The 17,879-nt window shown below is 38.2% G+C and overlaps 2 protein-coding genes across 2 annotated transcripts in view; both read right to left on the bottom strand.

The window, feature by feature from the left end:
- Positions 1 to 11,657, bottom strand: part of LOC111331459 (L-gulonolactone oxidase) — an 18,031-nt gene extending 6,374 nt beyond the window's left edge. Inside the window, exons 1-10 of the mRNA XM_088753104.1 lie at positions 11,399 to 11,657; positions 11,142 to 11,267; positions 8,568 to 8,662; positions 5,774 to 5,864; positions 5,193 to 5,378; positions 3,838 to 3,945; positions 3,058 to 3,134; positions 2,765 to 2,858; positions 1,414 to 1,469; positions 775 to 848 (exon numbers count right to left, since the gene is read on the bottom strand). Of these exons, the coding sequence (XP_088609230.1) occupies positions 775 to 848; positions 1,414 to 1,469; positions 2,765 to 2,858; positions 3,058 to 3,134; positions 3,838 to 3,945; positions 5,193 to 5,378; positions 5,774 to 5,864; positions 8,568 to 8,662; positions 11,142 to 11,267; positions 11,399 to 11,539 (1,048 nt within the window). The 5' untranslated portion in view covers positions 11,540 to 11,657. The remainder of the gene's footprint in view (positions 1 to 774; positions 849 to 1,413; positions 1,470 to 2,764; positions 2,859 to 3,057; positions 3,135 to 3,837; positions 3,946 to 5,192; positions 5,379 to 5,773; positions 5,865 to 8,567; positions 8,663 to 11,141; positions 11,268 to 11,398) is intronic.
- A 4,630-nt stretch (positions 11,658 to 16,287) lies between these two features.
- On the bottom strand, positions 16,288 to 17,797 carry LOC111331452 (uncharacterized). The gene is made up of 2 exons (XM_022936572.2): positions 17,685 to 17,797; positions 16,288 to 17,305 (listed from the first exon to the last, which is right to left on the bottom strand). The coding sequence occupies exon 2, from the start codon at positions 17,265 to 17,267 to the stop codon at positions 16,434 to 16,436; it is 834 nt and encodes a 277-aa protein (XP_022792307.1). The 5' UTR covers positions 17,268 to 17,305; positions 17,685 to 17,797; the 3' UTR covers positions 16,288 to 16,433.
- Between the last annotated feature and the right edge of the window lie 82 nt (positions 17,798 to 17,879).

Raw genomic sequence — 17,879 nt, 5'->3', positions numbered from 1 at the left:
ATTTAAAACTTGTAACCGTTACAAGAGATCTCTGCAAGATAACCCCCCCCGACCCATCTATTTTTGAACCCTTTTCCATTAGCTAGTGATGAAACCAATACTAGGACCAATGAACCACAGGTTTAATAAAGAGGGAATGCAATCTGTTCAACCCTTCACCTCCCAGAAGAACTGAACAATTCTAACAAGTTGTCCTTGCAGAATACAGGTGTTGAGAATAGAGACATTGTAGCTTCAAGGGTGTTATATCGATGTGCCACTAAGTTATCTTCCTGAACTTCCAGCAAATGGATTGAAACTAGAAGTCACAATAGCCTGCAGTGCAGGCATCTTTTTAGGGTGTTTTAATGTCAAGAAGCGCGCAATTGTTTATTTCACTAGTTTATATAAATATGTTTAATTTGGTGCCAGAGTTGACAGTAGGGGGACAGGGGTGGGAAGGGGTAAGAAGACTCCCCAACCCAGCCCCTCTCCTTATTTTTGACTGTCAGTCACCCCCTTAATACAAATTTCTTTCTCTCCCCTGCCTTCTGCTGCCATTAAAATCAAAGATGGCAGCCATATTTTGCTAAGGAAATACTGAGTACTCACTCGCCCAAATTATGCCTGCTACACAGGCTAGAATTCACAATTACAGCTCAGATCATGAGAGTTTCATGGTTGAACATATTAATGATCACAGTACATTCTTAAGCTTCCAAAACCATTTTGATGCAGTGTTGATCACTTCTGGGAGTTAAAGGGTCAAAGGTGTGTGAAAGTTGGGAGTTTTACCAGGTGCATGTGCATGAAATCCAGACTCATTCAGCCAGCTTTGAAGCTTTCTAAGAACATATACTGTCTTATCCCTTGAGAAAAAAAAAATATGTTAGCTAAAACTTTTAAATATTGAATGCCTAAGCCTTCTCTCCATGACACAACAATGTTAGCATTTATCAATCACACCTGGTATAAAAAACTAAATGGGACGTTTGTAAACTGTCCTCATTTCAACTTGATATGTAAAGACAATCAGTGCTAAAATTTTCCACCCAAAAATACAGTATAATATTAATTTAGGAGTATACAAGATCACTAAAAATTCTTACCACTTAATTCTCATCCCATCTCTTGAATTTAAGTGGCCAAGCCATTTGTAATAAAGTAGACTGAGGTGGTTTTGAGTCGATGCAATGACCAATTGATTACAATGAACTACATTCAGGAGTTGCATCATATTTTTACAGTTATCATTATGATATTTTCTGAGTTTAGCGCTCCATGGCCACCTTGATTGGATTCATCATACACTTGTTTGTTGCACTAACTCTGCCAGAGCGTAATTTACATGTAGGATACAGATCACACTGCTGAGACTCTCACCTCATCCCAACCATATGCGAGTATCACACGAAGTACTATAAAAAAACTTACTGTGGAATGGCCCACTCTGTTACATACTGCTTGAACAGGCAATTGAAGTTAAAAACCTGACAAAGACAATAAATTTAAATCATTTGTTATAGTACAGTTTGAGGCGTGAGTAGTCCAGTGGTCAGTGCGCTGGACCCTAGGTCAGATGGCCCGGGTTCAAGTCCTGGCTGGGGCTTGACGTTGTGTCCTTAAGCAAGACGCTTCACTCACATTGCTTCGTCTTCTCGGATAGGACATAAAGCCGGAGGTCCCGTCTCCTGCACCTATCAATTAGTTAATTTCGGCAAGGGACGTTAAAGAACCCACATCAGGAGATTACTGTGATGTGGTCTGGCCTGTTTACTGGGAAGGGGGGGAGGGGGCATCTGTAAAAATTTCTCCTTTATTAATTGTAAACTGCCGCCGGCAGTCTGGAAAAGTCCCCCGCACAGTGTTGTAAAGCGCATTAGAGCATTTACATGGAAATGCGCTATAGAAATTGATCTATATTATATTATTATATTACAGTTAAACCTTGATTACCTGGACTCATTGGGACTAGACAAAAGAGTCCAGATAATCGAGGGTCTGGATAATTGAATATAATTATGCATGAATATCACCAAGGAACAAAAACTGATTAAATTAAGAAAGCGGCTTTTAATCGTGAAACAAATCGTTTACAAACCGTTTTGAAAGAAATATGGTCTACAACTTTACTGTCTGTTGTGAATACCTCTACCTCATTGCTGCTACTTTCTCATCTTGACCATGCCAAACCAGCCAATGAGCATGAAATCTCTCTTAGCAACTCTAAGCCAATCAATAATTATTTATGACGTGTGTGAGTGCTGCTTTTAATTTGCTTTTTGAAAGCAAAACTAACTCCCCTTTACTTCACTTATTTAACACTGTAGTTTTAAAAAGAGTATGGCTAACTGAGGATCTTGATTATGACTAATAAATATTCATGAAAAAATTGGGAGCAGAGAAAAATTCAGAATAGTCAAGGTCAATCTGGATAATCAAGGTTCAACTGATGAGCTTCTGAATTTAAAGTTAGGTGAGAATACACAAGTGTGTGTTACCCTCCAAAATATAATTATTTATCATTGGAGTGGTGCCACTCTGTCACTAAAGCAGTAGAAAACATTATCTAAACAATTACCATCGTTTCAGCAAGTATCAACAGTCGATCACCCCATCTCTACTCACAGATGTTTTCAATCTTTTCTCTTTGTGTTTTATACACACATTGGAGAATATCATTGACTGTTAGTCTTCATGCTACTTTCTTGTAACAACTACATTCCTGAATGAAAACTGGATTTGAAAGTGTGAGGAGAAACTCTGAGAGGGAGTTCCAGCCTACCTTGTGGCTTTGATTCACTCTGCTGTGAGGTTTGCAGTCGAAGAGTTTAAAATAAGTCCAGTTCACGTATTGTAGTGAAGATGGCACAAATGAACTATTAAATAAATTAAAAAAAGACAACAAAAACTTGTTAATTAAATTGCAATTATCAATTTATGTTGGTTAAATACAACAAAGTGACAAAAAAAATTTCAGAACACAGAATATACTCTTATCATTTAAATAAAATTTGAGCACCTTCAGTCTAAAGTAATAGAAAAAATTGTTGCAGCTATGAAATGTAGCACTGTCACCTTAACCAAAGCACAAGCTCATAAGTGTAAAAACCCACAGCATAGTCCCAAAACCAACTTGGATTGTCATCTATCGGCTAAAAGATAATTAACAAGATAGGAACATTTCGTGTGGCCAATATGTCAAATGCAGGGAGATTATTTAATAGGCATGCAGTTGATATTAAGCTGGGGTCCTACCCCAAACCACAAGCAAAAAATTCGCTTGGAGGATTTAAGACCACATCAGGGAACAATGCGGAAATCAAACTTAAATGTGACCATTTGCAAGCCTTTTATGTTCTTAATATCAAAATATGTTTCTTTAAATTAATCTTTTCAATGGACATTTATTAACTAATGGGTCATTACAATTGTAGAATGTTAAAAGATATTACTGAATACCCTGTGTGATATTCTTGGTTCACATAATTTCTTGGTTGAGATTTTCTTGTTGGAGAGTTTGATTGATTTCATTCTTTAATTTTCCATTTTTCCATCTATTGATCCATTCATTAAATTTAAACAACTGCAAACAATTACCACTTAACTGATTTCAAAAAATTTAATTAGAATGCTTGTCTAGATAATAAACAACTTACATTACAGGGGATTCGTTAAGGGCCAGGCATCAGGCAAATTGACCAGTTGTGACGACAGTTTTGCCCACCTGGTTTGAAGATCTGGAGGGAAGTTTGTCTTATGTCCAATTCAAAAAGTTTTGTGCACGTACCTGTGAAAACCATTTGCCCTCCCACTGAAAACATAAATGAAACCCCTACATTAGACAACTTTTTTTACCTTGGTAGTCCTATTGACCTCATAGCATTTAACATATCCTGTGTGTGGATACCAATGAAACTTGAAATGATCACTGGCCAGCAGACTTGATTCAAGATTTTCCAACATCTGTATAATTAATGAAAACTTAAATAAGAACTAAATTAATACGTTGACTTGTGTAGTCCTCCTCAATTACAGTCACTGTGACAACAAATAAATATGAATAACTTTTTAAAGGAAGCCCTTTAACTGGGATTTTCACAAAATCAGAGGATTGGGACTTCAAAAAAAAGTTGGGGGATTGGGACTGGAAAAAAAATTAAAACATGATGGACAAAAAAAAAGAGTTTCATCAGGAATGATGTTGGATGAACCCACAGCTTGAGGTCGACCTACCGACAAATAACCAACAGGTAACGGACAGTCAACCGACAAATGGCCAAGTCTGTCGGCCGACACTTTTACCTGAGAACTGCTGAAACTGTTGGTAAACAGTCGGCCAACTGTTGGCCGTTTGTCGGCCAGCTGTTGGTCATCTGTCAGCCGTTTGTCGGTTGACGGTCGGCCGTTTGTCGGTCGACTGTCGGCTGTTTGTCGGTCGACCGACAGGTTTTTTTGGAGAGTTATTATTGAATTTTACCCATATATGACCAAAATATTTTAAATATAATTAAAAGTCATCCCATGAAACTTGTATTAATCCCAGCTTTGTTCATTTCCACACCTTGTGGCTGATTGTTGTTGGAGTAAAATTTGTTTTGGTCACCATGCAGTCATCATTATTAGAAAAAATTTTTTCATCAGCCAGGATGACGTTCATCTTTCAAAGAATCCAAACTACATTAACCCTCCAACTCCCATAAGTGATTAGCATGTAGCTTCCCCTTAATGATATCTGTACATTATCCAGCAAAAGGTAATGAGAATATACTCACACTGATCATCAGGTAGCAGTTGCTATCTTCATCTAACACCAAATTCTCATAGATTTATAATTACAGGGAAATGTGTAGGAACTAATGAGGGGAGGATTGACAATCAGATTTTGGAAGCTACAGGGTTAATAAATGGTTTTAGTATAATTTCAGAGCTGAGCAAAGAGTTTCCAGCAATCTGATTGGTCGTTTAACATTTTATATAAACCGCTCTATGTGGTTTATATAAAATGTTAAAATAAAATGTTAATAAATGTAACTAAAATGTTATGATTTTACAAATTTCTCTGTTGTTCAGCTCTGAAATTCTTAAAACAATTATTTGCCTCAGGTTTGGTGAATACTGTTGAATAATCCCCTCTACTTTGTCTCGGGGATTATTCGATGATATTCACCTTGCCTTGGGTGAATAATTGTTAAGTACAACAAGCGCTATACCTCTTCCAACATTAAAGGTTTGGTTGTCTCCTGTAAATTAAAAGCCTTTTCACACTGCCAAGTCAAACTGAGAATTATCCCAACAGCACCCAGACCACAAAGTGCAGCTAGGAATATTTCCTTGTTTTTCTCTCTACTACAGTAGATGACCTTGCCATTAGCTGTCATTAGTTCAAGGGATACAACCTGGGGAGAAAAAAGAGCATGATGCTTTACTTTTGGCACGCTTTATAGCAGAAGAGGTGGTAGAGTACATGTAAATATTAAAATCTTATTTAGCAGAATTTTCTCAACATCTGAATAAAAATGGCTCAAGGCATCAAAATTAAGGAACAGAATTCCTTTGTCGACAATACCTTGTAAAATGAACACCCTGTTAACTGTTGAGAATTGCATTAAAAAAAGATATTTTGACCTGCCAAGGATATACAGGCATGTACTATTAGTACGGAAACAATCCTTGTAAGTTACCATAGGCTGCAATTGAAGCAATTAACAATACATAAAAGAAATCTGAAAAATAAAGGAGCAGGTCTGTATTATCAATGGACTGTATCTTGCTGTGTATGTAAGAAACTTACCGACGTGGCAAAAATGCCAAAGTTTTTTCCTGAACCATGTGTACATGTGCCAATGGCACCTGCACATGACATCTCTGATACTGAACTAAGACTACATACCAAACAAACAGAGAAACAAACAAAGTGTAAGTTTTGCATTGTACAGGTGTCGTTTTGACACTGCCATTTTAAAAATTATGTGACTTACAAGTGGAAACTTGGTCACTAAAATCATGTTTATATCAAAAGTCCCTTCAACCCTGCAATAATCAATATTATTTTAATTGATCCTTTGACTCCCAGAAGTGATTGACATGTAACTTCTCCCTCTAATATCCATACATTATTATATACTAAAACAGTGAATAGTGTTGAAGGCGGGCTCTGACTGGCTAGTCAAACTCCGAATATCCTTTGTTATTTACCTCCGAGCAACTCAGGAAAAAATACGTATGAAGCATAATCCTCGCAGTAGAGAGTGCAATTTATGCAATAGCATAAATCAGACCTGAAAAAAATCAGGTCTGTATGGGATTCGAACCACTGACCTCTGCAATACTAGTGCGGCGCTCTACCAATTGAGCTAACAAGCCAACTGGGAGCAGGCCGTTATGTTGATTCTTAATAAACCCGTGATGATAAATCAGATACAATGAATATATGAAGTTCATATATTTTGAACTGCAGTATTAGATATGTATGATGCACGATCCTCGCAGTTAAGAGAGTGCTATTTATGCAATAGCTAAAATCAGACCTGAAAAAAATCAGGCCTGTACGGGAGGTCAGTGGTTCGAATCCCGTACAGGCCTAATTTTTTTCAGGTCTGATTTTCGCTATTACATAAATAGCGCTCTCTACTGCAAGGATCGTGCCTCATATGTATCTAATACCGCCGTTCAAAATGAACTTCATATATTCATTGTATCTGATTTATCATCACGGGTTTATTAGGAATCAACTTAACAGCCTGCTCCCAGTTGGCTAATGTTAGCTCAGTTGGTAGAGCGCTGCACTATTATCGCAGAGGTCAGTGGTTTGAATCCCGTACAGGCCTGATTTTTTTTTTTTAGGTCTGATTTTTGCTATTGCATAAATAGCGCTCTCCACTGCGAGGATCGTGCATCACACGTATCTAATACCGCAGTTCAAAATATATGAACTTCATATATTCATTGTATCAGGAAAAAATGGTGTCTGGGTTTGTAACCATGACAAGCGAAGAAATCACTCAAATCAATTTTTGGTGGTGTATATTATTTCACTGTTTTAGTATATACTAAAACAACTATTCACTTCAGTATTGGTGGTTAGCAGTGGACATTTACCTCACTGGTTTGCGGCTCAGTAAATATCCACCACTAACCACCTCCACTTCGGTGAATAGTTGTTAATTATCCAGCCAAAAGGTAACGAGAATATTCAAACTTATCAGATGGAAGCTACCTTGATCTAACATCAGATTCTTGTAACTAGTTAAAATAGGAGATGTGTAGCAGCTGGAGGAGAGAATTAACAATCAGATCTTGGGAGCGAAAGGGTAAGATCACACCAACCTACCACAATCATCTCAGCCATTAATTTTATGCTGCATGTTTTGGTCGTTATAACAAATCAGTAGGAGAAATTTTGGTGTCTGTTAGCATCTGTACTTCCTAAAACAGCTAAAGCGCGCTAAAGTTCCATCTGAGGATATGCTACTTTTCTATACAACATGTATACGCCCTGTAATAGAATATGCGTGCCCAGTTTTTCATCATTCTTTGCCGCAATATCTGTCCAATGAAATGGAAAGGTTGCAAAAACGCGTGTTGCGGATGATTCAACCTAACTTATCCTACGCTGAGGCTCTAGTAGCTCTTAACATTGCGTCACTGTACGAGAGGAGGGAGATGTTGTGTGATGCTCTATTTGATCAGATTGTAAGGGACGAGAACCACAAGCTCCATGATCTGTTGCCTCCACGCAACGAGTCCACCTATCGCACTTGCAGCCAGAGGATACTTCAAGCTACCGATTTGTAAGACAACTAGGTTCAAAAACACATTTATCATGGTGAACAGTTTTAATTATTAGTAGCTATCTTAATTATTTGTATTTTGGTTTTTGATACTTCTCTTATTGTATTTTATTGTAGATTACACTTTGCGGCTTTTATTGTAGTTATCTTAGAGTAAGAGATCATTTATTCCCATTGTAAAGTAAGTCGTATTTCAGCCGGCCCGGGGGCTCCAATGATTTTACTTCCTAATAAAGCTATCTATCTATCTATCTATCTATCTATCTATCTATCTATCTTCAAGCACAAGGTTTCAATTCAGAGATCTTAATAGCCAGCAGTCATGTACTAATCACATTTTTTTTCCATTTGTTAAATTGAAGTGTTCAAGGTCCAAAGATAACATAATATTATAACATAAATTATGCATTTACCGGTAACACTGAATTCAATATCCATTTAGTAATTCAGACAGTCAAACACTTCACTGTAAATTACACAGGATTATAAATGTGGTTTATATCTAGAAAACACCCTTTGGCTGATAATCAATAGCCTGATAATTTGTTCTCACCACCAGTTTGCAAATAAAGATCACATTTTGGAATCATGAGAAGAAGCTAAATGTGGCTTCATGCAGTTTCCTTGAGGGTTTATTTATCTAAGTTAGCATTCGTGAAGTTGTGTGAGCCTCTGAAAGCAATTTATGTGATTCAGGTTTCTTTTCTGGCTTTCCTTTCATGATTTATGGTTTCCAAATGACACTTTTGAAAAGAATAGAGCTGAGACCAGCTAATTTTGTTTGTGAACACCTACCTGGGTAATGCTAAGCCATGGTCATCCAACAACTCATTGAGTTCATTAACCATCAAACCAGCTTCAACTGTCACTTGTTTCTTGTCATAGTCTATCTAAAATAACAATAATTATGGGAATTGCTATCTACTGGCTATCTTGAGAATCATTCATTGGTCAAAAGAAGTAAAGTTAAATGCTATACTCAAGCCAAGTTCCCCCCACCCCAGTTAGAGCTTATCCCAATTTCCTTAGCATGAAGTGACTAGGAGTATTATTACCTACTCCCCCCTGGATGGCAAGCTAACAGGGTTGTCTCTTGCTTAAAGCACTGGGTACTGGCAAAATTCCCTGTATGAAGAAATCGTGATTGGTGGCTGGATTCTTGGCCCGTACTTGCTTGCTAAATATATAGCATGATGGCCGGGCACTTCCACAGTTACACACTTACAATCATTCACCACCTCTGAACTACCTCACTTGAAATTTCAGTCAGCAGTGTAATTTCTCAGCTACAACATGCATGACACTAGTCCATCATAAGGCAGCCCCCCCCCTGCCCTGCCCACCAGCATTCCATCAGGTTTCCCTGACAATTTGCTAGTATATACCCATGTACACTCCTGGGGGGGGGGGGAGGGGAAGAGAGAGAGGCACTGTAAGAGTATAACATGTTTTGCCCAACAACAAAATACAATGACTTGGGTGGGTTCCAGACCATTTGACTTTGAGTCCAGCACACTAGCCATTAGGTCACCAGGTCTGCCACAATCAAAAGAAATACAGACAATGAAAATATTTCATATCATACCAAGGAGGAGTCCACTAAAATGTTACAGTATAGTAACCATTGTCAGCTAAACAGTTACAAAAGTGTTCATCTTGTTTTATTCCATGCAGGTAACTATGAGTTTATTTTTGTGTTTTGAAATCAATACCGAGACCTCTGGGCCCAGTTGTTCAAAGGCCGATTAGCACTAACCCAAGGTTAAATTCTAATCAGGGTTTCTTTAATCCTTTGTTTAAAAGTCTTTTTTGGGATAATATTCCTTACAATTTTTAGAGCATCCAATCACCAAGTTGTAGACAAAAAGAATTCCACTTAATTTCTTTTTAAAGCTTTCAGATCTGAAATCAGATTTTACAGTAACCCTGGGTTATCTTAACTCTGCTTTGAACAACCTGGCCCAGCTGGTTCTCTGCATTTACTGATATACTCCTTGTGTGTGAACAGTATTTTGGCAATACAGCTATCTTGTTACTTGACAATTTTGATCAGACTTTGCCCCATCACATGACAATTTCCCATAAACAACCCAAACTTTATGAAAAAATCCTAACCTGTTGAAAACAAGTTCACATTGCCTAAAGTGCTATTGCTGGTCAAGTTTCCATGCAATTCTAACCATCTCTTTTGCCCTTAGGCTACCTCAAAATTTACCCAATCATGTGCCAATTCCAAGTACAACCAGCCTTTCAAATATGATCCTTTTATAATAATAATAACAACATAAAAACATAATTGGTTTTGCTTTCCACAGTAAAATTATGTAGTATAATATTTTTTTGGGTGTTAACTGTACAATAATTTTGATTTTGACACTGGCTGAGCAAGGGCTGTAAGCATGGCACCAATTCAATCTATTCTTGATTGAAATTGCCCAAAAGAAAGAGACAATAGACTCAAAAATATCTATTTTGTGAGGTTACTTCAGAAAAATCGGAGCAACTTCAAAATACCCGTCCACATCATTTACATACGTCGGGAGGCTTTGAAGAATGACGCATAACACAATACACACTGTTCTTTTTCAATGACATGGAAATGATGTGGCCGGGTATTCTGAAGTTGAAAAATCAAAGTAGTGCTCTATTGCCCTCTATAAAAACAAAATAAAGTGATTTCGTTTCTGTTGAATGTTTTGAAAGTCAATGCGGTTAAACCTACTCTTTTTTTTGCAATAATGTACACATCAGTAACACAACTAGTCTCGACCCAGCCGATTTATCCCCAAAAATAACTGTTGTAGGCGTAGCATGCCTGTTGTTCTCCTTCCAGCCTGTTTGTGAGCACACAATACTAAACACGCTATGATCAAAGGAAATGTATTTTTAATTACACAATCCCAATAAAAGCAATAAAAGATAAACAAATCCTTTACAGCTTCAATTCACTTCCCACTAAAAATGAATGACTGTGGTAAACGCTCATAAAAAATCATCATGTTTGCTTGACTTCCCGACTGAAATGCTTCGAACGTCATGGCAAGAGATAAGCATTAGCTTCCTTAAGTACTCACTAGTACAGGGCATTTTGGCTTAAAATAGCAAATCTTCTGTTCGCACGTGTAAGACACTTTTATCCAATCTAGCAAGCGTTCTCGAACATATCAGTTTATGTTTTTGCTTAAAACGTTTACGTGCATTATGTGCTTTAAAAAAATGATCGTTCGCAAACGCACCTGTAGGTGTGATAAAAAATCTCCCAACAATAAAACTTAGAATCACGTTACATTAATTACATAACACATCGTTCTAAGACTGAAGACTCCAAATGCACAAATGGAAAAGTAATAAACGCCCAACGACTCTTACCTCCAAAACAGCCTTCATCTTTTTTAGACTTATCATGTATCCATCTGTACATGCAATGTCGGATGGCGAATGTCCTCCGCCTACAACACGCACAGTCTTATGTAACTGGGTAGCCGCATAAAGGATCTGCGTTTTGTAAAGAAACAAAATCAGATATATTGCACCGAAATATCTCAATAGTCTGAGGATGACCTGTCGATTGTTGGATCGAACGAACAAAAACGTAGCCTAATTGCCATAGGCATACTTCAACTCACTTGTCTGATGTCTTCAATGGTTTCTGGTTCGAAAAATAGCTCTGGTGTACACGAGAACGTTTTCGCCCAGTTAGTAAAAAGATAGCCTCGCTGGCCATTCGATAAAATTTCTTCTACACCAGAATCGCGGCGTTGTTCCATGTTGATTCAAGCAAGTTCTGGAGATAATGAAAAATGCCACAGAACAAAATAACTTATTATTTTCGTGTAAAAGTTTAATGTTCACTGTTGCATCACATGTTTTCTGTGTACGTGGGTCACGAAACGTCCGCCAGTTGAAAGTGCGCGCCAAACTGTAAAATAAAATAAATACAAGAATGGACATCCAAGACATGGGACTGTACATCTTTAGTCCAAAAGTCTTCAACGAATCAGTCAGGCTATAATTTTGAGAAAAAAGGTATAATTTTTTATTTCATAAGACGTGTTTTGTCCTAATCTGTTTGACACAACACAAAGGGAATTCATAATTAATTAGTTGAATTCATAATTATTTTTCCTCACTCAAGAAAACGTTACATGCAAGGTATCATTATTAATATAACACTTTCTCATAATCTTTCATTCTCGCGTTTTATTTCGATGTTGTACAAATTATTTTTTTTTAATGAACATGATAAATTTCACAATTTGGCCACAATTTTCTATTGCGCATCTCATTTTTAAAATAAATTCAGAAATTGATCACAGATGACGTGAAACGTGGAAAGAACAATGGAGTGGCACCCGAGGTACAGCCGAGTAGGTCTTGTCACTGATGTTCAAAGATGGATGACGTCAAACTGTGGTAGAAAAAAAAAAGTGGCACTCGACTCGGACTCGAGGGGCAAAGGTGTCATTGAGATTCAGAAATTGAAAAAGATCACAAATGACGTAAAAATGTGGTAAAAATAAAAAGGTGACAAACGAATTGCGGCCAAGTGTGCCCCTGTTTTGGCTCTTATTCACATTTTCACGTCATCTGTTATCTATTCTTTACGCAGAAGCTTGACAAAATAGATATTTGTTACATAATGATAATTAGTTATCACCGCTGAAAATATATATTCCACATTATATGCTATCAATCATGCTTCATCTCCATTTCCTTCTTCCTTTTTCTATTGAGTAGGAGTCTCGTTAATGGAACTTTAGCTCTGTGAGATCTCTCCTGCCAAATTGTTTTTGGCGAAGCTTATAAATAAATAAATAAATATTGCCCATACATCCTTTTCGTTCATCACTTCCTTTTCCTCCACTCCATTTTCTTCTCCCCATTGCATTCTTCATTCTTGTCTCCTCTTTTCCCTTTCCTATCTCCACTCTCCTCGTTCCCCTTTCCCCTTTTCTCCTTCCTCTTCCTTCTTTCTTCTTTCCTCAACCTCGTTCCCAGGGCCTTTTCCCTTAGCTGCGAAACTCCACCCCCAACTAAAGGAAGAGGCCCTGGGAACGAGGTTGCTCTCTCCTCTTTCCCTTTTTCCAGTTCTCGTACTTGTTTAACAGCAAGATTTCTGCGCATGCTGCGGACCTGCTCGTGTCTATTTACGGACACTCACTCCCCTTACATTTGTGATAACATAGTAGTACCCACCCAAGAAAAGGAGACAGAGAAAAAAGAGGATAACAAAAATATAAGTCCTTTTATCAAACTTATTCATATAATTTACTTAACCGGACTGATAATTTCTTCAGCAAAGTTCCATAAAGCACCAGATGATGCTTGTAAATACTGCTGAGAAGATTTTAAATAATTTAATCTTGAGTAGCGGTGGTCGAAATCATTGAGTGAATTCTTGCTAATGTTCATCTCCCATGATTCTATAGAAAATTTCACTGCCTGACGAGTGAATCCCGCGTTAAATTTCACGCGAAAAACCGATATCGCACGAATCGCAAAGCGATGAATGCGATATCGGTTTTCAAGTGAAATTTAACGTGGAATTCACGAGTCAGGCAGTCAATTTTTTTTTAATCGCATAACTGAATAGAAATAAGAAAACAAGAAATTAAAACGGCAATGTTATTGTTTGTTTTTATCCCGTACGCGCGCCCTAGAAAGCCATTTTAAAGTCAACTGTCAGAACTGTCATTGCCAAGGGAATAGAAGCAAGGTAAGTCACTCACGTTTGAACCGTCGACAATTTTATTTGTACCTCGTGAATTTTTCTTGAATCGCTTAGCGAAAGCCACCAAATGACTGGGCGAAACCAGATGTTTTGTATTTTTGTTCGCCACGCCAGTGCGCAAACTGATGGAAACCCTTTCAAAGTCAGGTGTAAATATCTAGCGAATAGAGGGAACAAGATATTTTAGAATGAAAACCACTTTTATTTCAAACTCGTGGAGAAAGCAGTGCCTCACATTTTACAATCTTCAGCAAAAAAACCGGGAGTACAAAATACGGAGTTATTTAAGACAGAGATTTGCCTGCTACCACTCAACTTTGCAAAATGTGGCGCCAACAATCAACAAATCAGAGCGCGTGTTTACCTTAAGCTGTGCGATTCTGAAAGGCATAACTACCTCGGCCGGTACCAGGATGTATATCGTGGAATCGCATAGCTTAAGGTAAACACGCGCTCTGATTGGTCAATACGTCAACCGAAAGAGAGTGTATTTAGCGTGGAATCGTACTAATACATAAAGCGATATCGTTAGTTATTACACGACTCGGGCAGTCATAGGGCCAATAACTAAAATCAACCAATCAAAATGCTCTATTGCCAGTCAATATATTCTCTCAGTATTGGACCGGGCACTTTCCCGAATGGTCCCGAATGATACCGCACTTGAGTCCCTTTGAACTTCAGTCGTATAATAAATCTCTTATTAACCAAGCTTGCTCGGGACTGTACTGGACGAATATCGGCCCTCGGTCTTTTTTGTACGGACCTCGCTGCACTCGGTCCGTACTGTCAAGACCGTCGGGCCGGTATTAGGGATCTTAAGCAACCACGACGGCGACGGCAACGAGGAAGTGGAAAAACAAGAGATCTAATTGGCAGAACAATAGCTCAGCACGTGCGTTTTGAAATTTTGTACATTTCGTAGCCGTCCTATGCAAAAGAAAAACAACGTGAAATCGCCAAAATTTACGTCGTCTGCGAACCGAAACCACGACTGCAAATTATTTCAGTTTCTATTTGGAACTCAACGCTACTTTCATACGTCATGCTGAAGTTGAGCTGTGGTGCCATATGAGACAGTAAGCTCCTGCAGCCATGTTTGAAATTCTAACTAAGAGTAGAAATTCATTTTTTAATCGGAGTCTTCATTGGCGTTGCCATCCTGATTACTTAAGGTCCCTATTCCCCCAGTACGGCCCTCGCGCTTGGTTAATAAGATATATATATTGACAGCTGACTTTGAAAGGGTTTTCATTGTTTGCGCACTGGCCTTTGCGCACAAAAGTACAAAGCATCCGGTTTCGCCCAGTCATTTGGTGGCTTTAGCTATGCGATTCAAGAAAAATTCAGGAGGTACAAATAAAATTGTCGATGGTTCAAACGTGAGCGACTTAGCTTGCTTTCTATTCCCTTAGCAATGACAGTTCTGATAGTTGACTTTAAAATGGCTTTCTATAGGGCGCGCGTACGGGATAAAAACAAACAATAATATTGCCGTTTTAATTTCTTGTTTTCTAATTTTTATTCAGTTATGCGATTCAAGAAAAATTGACTGCCTGACTCGTGAATTACACGTTCAAATTCGTTTGAAAAACCGATATCGCACTCATCGCTTTGCGATTCGTGCGATATCGGTTTTTCACGTGAAATTTAACGCGGAATTCACTCGTCAGGCAGTGAATTTTTCTATCGAAGATTCCCACGGGCTGTTAAAAAGTAAACAACTCTCTGTTAGCGCCAACTTTAATACGTGTTTGATGAGTCACCAAACATCTCCCGTTTCCTATGAACAACGAGCGGTTCGAATTCTCACAAAAGTACTGGAATAACTCTAAACGATTGAATTATCACTCCCTTCATAGAGAGATACAAGGTCGTAAAATTCTCTGAGGCAAAATGATTGCCTCGGTCATTTCATCTGATATTACTTCCAACAAAGGGTGGACCAGACATTATTTATCGCCGGGGGACTGGAGGATTTAGGGGGGTCACACGGTTTTCAGGGGCCGGGGGAGCGAAAGGGGGATCAGTAGTCCGTAACAGAGTATAAAAGGGAAGACTATAGAAATTTGACTGCCAAGTAACTGTTTGGGATGAAAGAGAGATCATAAGAAATTTTACATGGTCTAAGTAGGGGATGAGGTAAATTTTATCGTGACACAACTAAAATCCTCTGACCTCACCCCTCCTCCCTCAGGCAATAAATCGGCCATTCCCTTACTACGGCACAACGTGACATGACCTTCAACACGAACATTGCGGGCTGTACTCTTTAGGGAACTAAGATGGGATTCAGAGGGAAATGATCAGAACACAGACTGGTGTGATGGTTTATTTAATACAGTCTCTACAAAGATACACTTCTCATGCAAAAGTCCTTCAAAGAATAGTTCTATCCCATTGAGATCATTTCAGTTTTCCTGTTTCTGACAACCATAGCACTTTGGATACATACCGCCTACACCACAAAATCATATTCAGCTACAAATAGACACTGACTTTTTTCCAGAACTGATTAAAAAAATTCATAATAACTTATGACAAATGTGAGATATTCGTGGTTTCGCTGTATTTGATACAACGTGCTTTAAGACTCCAAAATACGAATACATTACAACGCTTGCAGTGTGAATAAGCTATTTGTTGAACAGTAATACATTGTAATAATCCTTTAATGGTAATCTTAATTTTTCAAAACTCAAATATAAAATGATGAAATAACAATAAAAGAACTTGTGCGATAATTTGAGGTATAAAAACACACGAGCTCAAATTATGTTACTCGTCAAATAGGGCGTATTCTGGGCGTGTGCTGAAAACAATCACAGATATCAATAATCGATTGAAAATAACGCAGGTACAAATAACCTTTCGAAAAATCATTACTATCCAAAATAAACGAGAAATTCAAAAGTTATCCATTGTTTGAATCAGTACATAGAAGTGTATTGGCCATAAAATGGTACCGACGGGTACATGTACATTGAATATCCGGCGCAAGATGGATCGTAGGCAGTTGGCTGTGGCTGAAAATTTTCACAACTTTGAGGCGAAGACGACGAGTAACGCAAATTCAACAGAAGCTGAACTGCTATCTGTTCTTCTTGAAATCTTTGATAGTAATATTCTTGGAGGGAATTTCCAACGTTGTTCTGGGCTGCTTCAAACGGAGAGCGGTTCGAGTGATTGAATTCAGTCAATTCTTCTTCGCTTTCCCTTTCATTGCGCGGCGAAGAACTTGGATTTTCGGTGTAGAAACTGCTTTCGTTTTTTCTTAACTTTTCAGAGACTCTCTCCTCTCCTCCAGGTGACTTGAATTTGTCATAACGCTGTTCTCGAAAAGAAGGACTTTCTCTTTTCATGGTAGTCAACGTTCCTTGAGCGACTCTCTTCTTTTTCCTTGAAGGGCAGGTCCGCTTAACCAAATACATTAGTTCCGGCTTATCTCGTTTAAAATGGACATGTTCAAACTCCATGTTTTTTGAAGGGTCACCCTTTCCGTTAACGGGAACTTTTCGGAAACCGTACAGGTTAAGCTGTCTCACAAAGCTAGTAAAATTCCTGGTTTTGAACATTTCTGCGCTTTCGTCTAGAACCTGGCGTTTGAATACTTCACCGTCAGAAATGAGAATCGCACCACCATTTTCTGACCACCGGATGGCTTTTCGGTATTTTTCTTCATTGAGAAGTAGCTTGAGCTTGGAAATAAACGGACTGAGAGGTTTTCCTTTAACAGGAGAGAACAAGCTGTTGGCCATGTTCATTTCTGAGCCGAGTCGTTCTAAACGTTTGTCGTCACTGCCTGGAAAACAAAAACAAAAGTAACGATTTCACAAATTTGACAAGAACAAAACAGGTCGAAAAGTGGTAAAAGAATAAATAGTTTAGGCTTCTAGTATTTTAGAGAGCAAACAATTTCAGTCGACGGTACTCCTTAAAGAATTCTTAAAGAAAACGTTGCCTTCGCTATTCTTGAAACCACATTTTTACCGCCCTTTCTTCGTTTCATATTTTCATTCTAGAAGAAGGAACTCCTCCTAAATTAAAGGCAAACCTTTTCGCAAAAAAACCTGAAATTCACCGCTCGACATTCGACTCAAAACTAAACACCCATCTCCTAAAGTCGAAACGAATACAACCCTGGGAAACAAAAGAAAAACTCACAAAATAACTATACAAACCTTCATCATGAGTTGAGACGAAAATGCCCACTGAAGATGTAGAACAACTTGGCCGGCAAAAGTTATCTTTAGTAAAAGGTTTTCTTGCTGACGCCGTGACACACCCCTCGACCAATCAGAATAAAGAACAGACATTCGACGTGGTCTCCAATTGGTTGAAGTTTGACATGCATGTTTCAAAATTATGTCGACAGT

The sequence above is a fragment of the Stylophora pistillata genome, chromosome 3, assembly GCF_964205215.1.
Source record: "Stylophora pistillata chromosome 3, jaStyPist1.2, whole genome shotgun sequence".
Classification (NCBI taxonomy): domain Eukaryota; kingdom Metazoa; phylum Cnidaria; class Anthozoa; order Scleractinia; family Pocilloporidae; genus Stylophora; species Stylophora pistillata.
The sequence above is the reverse complement of the archived record's forward strand: the minus strand, read 5'-3'. Positions and strand labels throughout refer to the sequence as shown.

What these genes read in the sequence shown, in the direction of transcription:
- LOC111331452 (XM_022936572.2), bottom strand. Translation starts at nt 17,267, where the DNA reads ATGAACATGGCCAACAGCTTGTTCTCTCCTGTTAAAGGAAAACCTCTC.